The sequence below is a fragment of the Gobius niger genome (genome assembly GCF_951799975.1).
Source record: "Gobius niger genome assembly, chromosome: 12".
NCBI classification, from domain to species: Eukaryota; Metazoa; Chordata; class Actinopteri; order Gobiiformes; family Gobiidae; genus Gobius; species Gobius niger.
Genome location: NC_136863.1, coordinates 15422772 through 15431883, shown reverse-complemented (window position 1 = coordinate 15431883; position 9112 = coordinate 15422772). Strand labels below are relative to the sequence as shown.

Sequence of the window (9112 nt, the reverse complement as noted above, 5' to 3'; positions counted from 1 at the left end):
CCAGGTCTCCATTATTGCCCATGGACTATACAGCAGATTTCACTTTTATACTTTTAAGTGTTGTAGTTATTAAAATTATTAAAGATTAGATTTCTTAAAATAAATACCTTCTCTATACTTTAATTCTGAGGAGGTCACATTCATTTACACAGGTGCATGTACTTGACTAACACTGTGAAAGCATTTTACATTCATGAGTAGTTTTATTCCACAGTACTTTTCACTTGAAGTTTAGTAATATCATTTTCTATACGTTTCAGAAATATAAGTTTTGTCTGTCAGGTTAAGTCAACACATAAATCATAAATCAGTTACTCACTACTTTTCGTCTTTTCACCAAATACGTTGATACTTGAGTTATTATTGATGACTTACTACTTCTTTTGAGTCAAATCTAAAATAATTACTAAAGAGTAAATATTTAGGCTGCTCTTTTCCCCCTGCAGACCTAAACTTTTGTGTATCTCTTGTAGAAATGTAAAATGTTGCTGGAATAGCGACCTTTGGACATGGACTTGAAGAAGCCGGGGACGAGGGGCGCTATGGGCCCTCCGGCTGATGTTCCTGATGGAGGCTACGGCTGGTTCATCGTGCTTTCCTGCTTCACAGTGTTTGGCCTCACATTAGGGGTCATCAAGTCTTTCGGGGTCTTGTACATTGAAGTTCAGCAACACTTCAACTCATCAGCCACAGCAGCGTCCTTGGTCACATCCATCATTGTGGCGACAGTTCATGTTGCATGTGAGACAACGCGAGTGAGCTTTAAAGCAGAGTGATCGAAGTACTTGTTATTCTGTATAATCACCCATTATAAAACATTTTTTCCAAATTAATAGGAAAATTATCCCCTGGTTTATTAGATCTGTTCACTCAATTCAGTGCTCATCTCCACCATGATACTGTGGTGCTATAGAGACTAGATAACAGGCCTTTTTTGTGTTGCATTTCTTACGTTTGTTTTCTGCTAGATGAATTATGATTAGATTGGACATGTAATTCTGTTTTCAAAAGGACATTTTGTTTCAAAGCTCTTACGTCATAGATACAGACACCACTAATCTTTTGGGAAACACAATTTTCCACTCTTTTAGCCTCTTTTTTTTTAACTTATTTATCACAAATAAATAAAGTCAAGTGTAAATGGGGCCCATATGGATATTTTCTCACAGCAGATTGTTCAGTAGAAGTGAAAAAGCGGCAGTCGTAGCCAGCGCTAGCTAGCCGTTAGCATTAGCACGACGAACATGAAGCACCATGTTAGCATTCTCTGTTATTTATGTATCTATGGGCTGTCCTCTCCATGTCTTTGTATCTTTATTTAGTAGAAAACTATATTCATAATTCAGCGTTTGTTAAAGTGTTTTTTGAATAATTAGAGAAAGTTTAGATTTTTCTCCAAATTGTTTTCCCCTTAACTGTTTTCAAACATGACCATATATGGGTGATTCCAGAGATGCCGTCTGTATTGTTGTGTTGAAATGTGCCTTACATTACATTGCTTTAAAGGAACAGGCCACCGTTTTTTCCATACTGAGATTATGTTCTTACCTGAGCTTAGACGAGTTGACACGTACTTGTCTGGTCTTTGTGCATGCGCTCCGCTCAGTTGTGCAAAACGACCAAAGATGTTGTTAGCATTTAGCCTCTCCTAATGTATTCCTTTACAAAGACCAGACAGGTACGTATAAACTTGTCTAAGCTCAGTTAAGAACATATCTCAGTATGGAAAAACGGTGGCTTGTTCCTTTAAGCGCTCCATATGTGTGGCTCCTCTACCCACCATACCAAGAGTGTCCTGAGTTAGCATCAAACTGAAAACTGGCGCCAGTAAGACTATGGTGTGAGACAATGATACACCGAGGGAAATAAAGCAAAGGTCATAGATAAAATTGCATAGATAAAATTTCCCACAAATAAACTTTAACACAGATACCACTGTGGAGCACGAGCGAACCTCTCCAACTTTTCTATACATGTCAGTGTCTTTTAACATTTATCAAACCCTTTTTTCCATCAGCTTTACTTGCAAACCGTGTCAACACTACTTCAACGCTGCATGCCCCCGCTTTTAAAACCTACTCATAAACAAAAACAAAACAAGCTAGATCCAGTATGAAATTGTATTGCAAACCTTTTGCTCGACTGTGATATACTGTATACAGGAAATGCTTTCACTCTGTTGCCATCATTAAAAACGCCATGAATAATTCCTCAGTCACTTATATGTTCGATAGTTTCCTTGCCTTTACAGTCGGAGCAGTAAACTACAGTACATTATTTGTTATGCATCTGTGTTACAGCTCCATTAGCCTCCGCGATCAGCGCCCGCTTCAGCCCTCGCTCGGTTGTCATGATTGGTGGACTCCTCTGCAGTGTGGGAGTGACAACTGGGTCATTTGCCAGAAACATTTTGGAACTCTGCTTGACAATGGGCTTTGTCAATGGTAAGTCGATTAGTTACGGTGCCCCATGCTAATGAAGGCGCCTTTAATATAAGAAAACAAACAGCGCTGTATTATCCAATTCATGTGTTGTGTTATTATGTTGTATGATACTTAAAGGGTTAGCTCTGGCTTATGTGGTGACTCAGTCTTTCTGTGTCATCGGTAATGAATGGATCTTATCACAGGCCATAAACTTTTTTGAATTCACTTACAGCACTACCGTTTAACAATACCAGTCTGGTATCGAACAAAAAGGTTTAGGTACTACTAGTATCTAAAAAATAAAAGTAGCGAAATGTATGTATGTAGAGTTCCACAATATTTACATTTTCATACGTTTTCTCATCATTTGCTTCTCTGCAGGTTTAGGGAATGCTTTAACTTGGATACCCACAATGACCATGGTGGGCGTGTACTTTGACCGAAGGCTTCCCCTGGCCAATGCTCTGTCCAGTGCAGGAGAATGTGTGCTCACGTTAGTCTTAACGCCCTTGTCCCAGTGGCTGATTGACATTTACTCTTGGAGAGGCGCTATGCTAATCCTGGGCGGGCTGGAGCTTAACCTGTGTGTGTGCGGGGCACTCTTGCGACCTTTGAAAACTGGCAAAGACTTGAAGCATGCAAAAGAAGTCGAGGCTGAGGAAGGGCACCAAGAGGACCAAGGGTTCTTTAAATCAAAAATCCTCCCGTATGTCGACTTTACCTTGATTGCTAATGCAGATTTCATGATGTACTCGATGTTCGGGTTGTTCGCTGCGCTGGGTTTCTTTGCCCCAGCCTTGTTTCTAGTGCCATTCGCCCGCAGCAGAGGTATAGAGGAGTACCAGGCAGCAGCACTCATGTCCATAAACTCCGTTCTGGATCTCATTGGACGACTGTCCTTCGGATGGGTGGCAAACATGAGAATCATAAAAACAGTATGAAAGCCTTTTGTTGAAGCTCAGTTCAATCAACCATGAGTGAAGCTATGCATGGAGCTTGAATCTTGTAGTTTGTTTTCCATCGACTTCATGACATATGTTTCATAATCAGGAGTTAGTTCAGAGATCAGTGGTCACCATTCGATTTTGCCCTTGACACTTTAAAGGCCAGCAGCTCTTGCAAAATTAGACTCTATAGGAAACTTAATACATACATTAGATAAATATTTGGTTTACACTGAAGCTTCATTTTAAGAATTGTAACCAAACTGCAAATGGGACCAAAGATCTGCATATGGGATAGTCTGAGCAAGTGCTAGATGGCGCTATCAAATGATTTGGCTCCTGGGCTTCCGATTGGTGATCACTGTCATAGCCAATAGGCCTCTGTATAACTCTTAAATATATTTCAGGATTATTGACATAGTGCCTCATTTCCTAGTTATCCAGAGTGTTGTTGATTTCTGGAGATATTTTGTTTTTAATTCATGCAGTCCTTTATTTGAAGAGTTTAGTGGCGCTAGGCTAGTGCTAGGCTAGCGCATGTCTGTGGTAACAAGTAGCCTGCATTAAAAACAGTCTCCACAGTGCACTTGAGGCAAATCACTTTTAACGCCAGACCACCGATATAAATTTTGGTGTCGATAGAATAATTATAACCATTATGCATTGAAATTATTCTTATTATACTTATACTTATATTTGAGCAGCATCAGCGTCGTGGTTCAGCTAGGCAGCGGAAGAGTGATCTGCTAGAAAATAGTCCCTCAAAATGCGATAATTCATTTTCATGCTAGGTCAGTAACATTTCAAAAATGATTCTATCGACACAGACATTTATATTGGTAGTCTGGTGTTATAAGTGATTTGCCTCAGGTGCACTGTGCTTGGGTCAGACTGTTTTTAATGCAGGCTACAAGTTACTATAGACGTGCACTAGCCTAGCACCACGGGACTCTTCAAATATAAGGACTGCATGAATTAAAAAATATATATATCTCCAGAAATCAACAACACTCTGGATAACTAGGAAATTAGGCCCTATGTCAAAAATCCTGCAATATCGATTTATGTTGATTTTTAAGAAATGTGATTCATGATCTCCAAAAAGGAGGGTGAAACCAGGAAAAAACAAATCTGCTCCCAAACCACCAGATGGCACCAAAATTTAACACACAAACAAGTTGACAAAACTGTCTTATTAAATAAACTGCAAATTTACTTTTGGCAAATGCTTCTCACATGATATTGTATTTGCCCAAACCTAATCTAGGATCACAATAACTCAACTCTCTTCACCTGTGAAATCAATAATATGCCATTAGGTTGTTTTTTCTAACAAAACGACATGTAGTGGTAACTTTAGTCTGTTCTTCATACAGGTACACCTTTTGGTAGTAACAGTCATTCTCCTTGGTGTAGTCCTCCTCCTGTTCCCACTGGCCTCGTCCTACGTCGAACTAGCCGCCTGCAGTGCTGCCTTCGGTCTGGCGTTTGGTGGCACCGTGGCCATCCACATCACCGTGCTCGCTGAAGTGGTGGGGGCACGCAGGCTGGGCAGCGCACTCGGGTTCTTCATGCTAATTCGTAGCTTCGGAGGCCTGCTGGGTCCGCCCATAGCTGGTGAGAGAAACACGCTTTGATTTAAAGTCAGCCATATGTATAATAGACTATGCTGTAAAAATCCCTGTGATCCTTTCAAGCGTTACACCGGGGCAATACGATTTTGTCAAGGTTGCAGTGTCAAATGTGGTGTAATCTAGTTCTCTGATGGGATTAGGCTTTCTGCATGATCACCACAGCCGACTGAGCCTTTTTACTCCACAATGCACCTTTATAGCGCCTTGACATCCAGTTGTATTAATCCTGGATTTTGTCAATCTATTACACTGAGGTTAATATATTCAGAAAGCAATTTATATAGTGATGCTAGGACTGTATTCATTTCATGGGCTGTTGCGTGTGAATGATGAGTTATTTTGTACCTTTTTCCCAGCAAAAATATCCATGTGTTGGTGAATGCACAATGAATGATGCAGAACTCAAAATGACAGATCAAATTATAGGAGAGGAAGAAATAGTAATTGGAAACTAGGCTACCTGTCTTTCTCTTCTATCTCAAACCAAACAGAGATGGCCACATTGATTTTTTTTTGTTCATATTTTTTACACTGACTTTTATGTTTGATTAGAATCCTTCTAAAACCAAGGGTCTGACCAAATCATGTAAAATTGCTCTCACTGCCCAAAGCAGCAGTTTATCATGTGTGAAGTTTGACTGAAGCTTACAAATCTCAGTCATTTTTCTTTTCTTCTTTCCTGTGTGAGGCGACACCAGGTCAGAGTATTTGAAACTGGAGGACTATTCCATTATTGAGGTTATGACCCATTTTCACACACAGCTCAGTGCGATCAGCAGCGTGACTTTGGCAGCCAGGCATTGCACCTCTGCCAAAAGGTCTGCTGGCTCTGAGCACAGCCACCTGTATATCAGCTGGGCAGGGAAACCTCCACAAAACTCATCACACAGTTTCTGTTGTACTGTCCTTTTTGTGTTCACTGGATATTAGGGCAGTAGAATAATTTATAATTTACAAAATCGCATATTAAATGATTGGAGTTAGTATTTAGGTAATAATTATAATGTCTTGAAGGAAACATTAAACAACAGGCTATATGGACAACACCTCCCACCCACTGCACTGGACTGTAGAGGAGCTGAGCAGCTCTTTCAGTGGCAGACTGAGGCAGCCTCAGTGCAAGAAGGAGCGCTACGGCACGGCGTTCATCCCCACTGCTGTTAGACTGTACAACAAGACACTAAAGTAACATGTATGCAGATATATACATGCAATAATCCCTGTATTTACATCACTTATCTGCGTCACTTTATCAACCACTTGCACTATGACTGTAACCTGCACTGCTAATGACTATAACAATATAACAATCTGTTATTATTTACTGTTTATACTTTTTGTCCAAACAAAGTCCTTGGTAGTCATTGTATCTAAGATACCACTATTTACTATTTAATTTTTTTAATTTTTTTTTTAAATCTTATCTTGATGATAAAGTTGTGTAGATTAATGTGTATTCAGTGACAAAAAGTTATAGTCAAGGTCCCCCATGCTTTCTTTAAACTCTCTAAATTTAGATTTATTAGCTATAGATATATTAAAAATCTTCAGTCTCAGACTGACCCCAAAGAGGCCCAATGCAATTATCTTGAGACACATTTATCTTTGCACTATTTATAACACGGCCGCTCCGATGTGCAAACTTATTTACTGGTCCTCCTCACTGCTTTGAGCCTGTCCACACTTTGAAGACCACAGGCCTGACTGATGTAGAGGATGCATCAAAGTGTGCTAATTATGTTTCCTTGCAGGGAGGCAGGCTTCAGCATCAGCAGTAAACCCTTTGGGTAAAATGAATCTTTGTACAATCTTCACTTCCGCAGCCTTTACTTCCAGAATGAAAAACATTTGATCTCGCTGATTAGTGCATGTATGCAGTCTAGACACTTACCCTGTTTCTCTTTAGGGTCCTTTATAGACCAGATGGGTGACTACGGAGCAGGGTTCTTCATGGCCGGAGCGGCTCTCATCATCTCTGTCTTCTTTTTGATTCTCTTGGAGGTCAAAAGTCAAAGATCAAGCTCTAACAAACGGGGGGAACCTAAAACCAAGACAGCATCAGGTCACAAAGCTGAGGAAGAAGCAGAGGTGGAAAGATAATTATTGAATACATGTGGACTATGTTGAACAAAAGAATATTAAAGAGTATGCTCATGGAAATCCCTATGACACAAATGTGAAAATAGTTTTACATACAACATTTTGTTTATGTTTGGAAGTCTGGAAATGAAAAGAAATGATAACTATTGAAAAAGAAACCAGTGTGAATGATCTGTGTAAGATTACAATATCAGAATCCTATGACTTTAGCTCCCTCCAGTGGTTAAACTAAATCATTACATCCTAGATAATAGCCACATATACACACATAATTAGTTTAAAGAAAAGAGATAAGGAAACTGTTTTATATGTAGTAAGGTCAGTGACTGTTCCTAGGTTGAATGTGTTCTTAAATATACAAAGTCACACACAGTTTCGTAGTATAACAACACAATGGGGAAAATGGGGAAAAATATTACAAAAAACAGGGGGAAAAAGGCCCCATGATCCCACTGAGCTTTGATAAGGAAACTGTTTTATATGTAGCAAGGTCAGTGACTGTTCCTAGGTTGAATGTGTTCTTAAATATACAAAGTCACACACAGTTTCGTAGTATAACAACACAATGGGGAAAATGGGGGAAAATATTACAAAAAAAGGGGGGAAAAAGGCCCCATGATCCCACTGAGCTTTGATCTGGCTGACAAAGCCAAAGACCAAATCCATGAAAAGTCCGGCCTAAACCCACAGCCAAGAAAAAGAGTAGCGGCTGTATATATCATGTGGGATATGAGGCCTGCTGCCCGGTAAAACAGAGTATCAAATCAGAGAGCATACTTTCACTCTAACACAACTAATGCTCCAAAGAGTATTCATAAAGCAAAACATATAGTCCAGTCACCTTGTATTACAGACAATCAGCACAGTCCACACACCCACATGAACGCTGCCCTACATGATCAGGCATATGAGCAACATACAACAACAACAGTAGTCGTAGTAGTCTTTGTTCTTCAAAGATCTTGGGGACAGTGAATCTCCACAGTTCAGAATTGCTACACCATTTACTAATAATAACCACTTCCTTCTCAGGCCTTTCCCCCCCGAGCATATCTCACGTACTTTTACTTCAGCAGCTACATGCCATACGGACCTTTGCCCTCTGTGTGCCCTTTGTGTGTGGGAGTGCGCAGCAGAGAGATAACTCTTCTTTTGCAAACCCATCATCTCGGATCTCGCATAAGTGCTCCTGTATGAGCTTTGAAGTCCACAGCCATCACTGCAGCTACACCTCCAGGCATCACTGATCCCATACTGGAAAGGGATGGGTCAGGGTCACCATGGAAACAGCTGAAATAGCATTTAAATCTTTTTGTCTTTCTTCTGAGCTGACCCTGCACTTGAAGGGGTCATGTTGTGGAATGCAGCGCGACTGAGCACTGAGTGAAGGGAAGCTGTAGAAAAACAGAGATGAGGTAGTACATAGTAAAAGTAGTACTGTTACTCTGACTGCTATAGCTACTCTGCTGCTAGCACCACTGCGACAGCCACAGATGCCTATATCTACACATCTAAGGGCATCATGCCACCAATTATCCTACAACCAATAAGTGCTATTACATCAGACTCATGGACAAAAGCAAGACCCAATAACTCAGTTACAGACTCGTGAATGTAATCTGCTCTATTGCACTATGTGGTTTGTCCGCACTCATATTTGCTGCTGACACTCAATGTACCTGTAAATACACTCACACTGTGGTTCTATGTCAAATCGTTGTTGTCTTTATCACAGTTTGAATTTAATCTTCTTGCACATGCCCTAATAGTCTTATAGTCTTATAGTTTATTAAGTTATATGTTTATTGTTTCCTGTTGCTCAATCGACAAAAAAAATAAAAAAAATCCTAGTTGTGAACCTGTTCAAAACCATGGCAATAAAACCAATTCAGATTCTACTAACGTATCGCAATACTGACAACTACCACATTTGAACCACTACAATCAATTTCTATTGTGTATTATAGGGTGGAACGGTGGCACAGTGGTTATGGCTTTTGCCTCACAG

General features: G+C 40.1%; 1 protein-coding gene across 1 annotated transcript; it reads left to right on the top strand.

Annotated features, from left to right (window-relative positions):
* Positions 1-535: 535 nt before the first annotated feature.
* LOC306972017 (monocarboxylate transporter 2) lies at positions 536-7127 on the top strand. The gene is made up of 5 exons (XM_079568460.1): positions 536-741; positions 2301-2444; positions 2808-3361; positions 4747-4987; positions 6911-7127. Exons 1-5 carry the CDS (start codon positions 543-545, stop codon positions 7102-7104), a joined length of 1332 nt encoding a protein of 443 aa, XP_079424586.1. The 5' UTR covers positions 536-542; the 3' UTR covers positions 7105-7127.
* The last annotated feature ends 1985 nt before the right edge of the window (positions 7128-9112 follow it).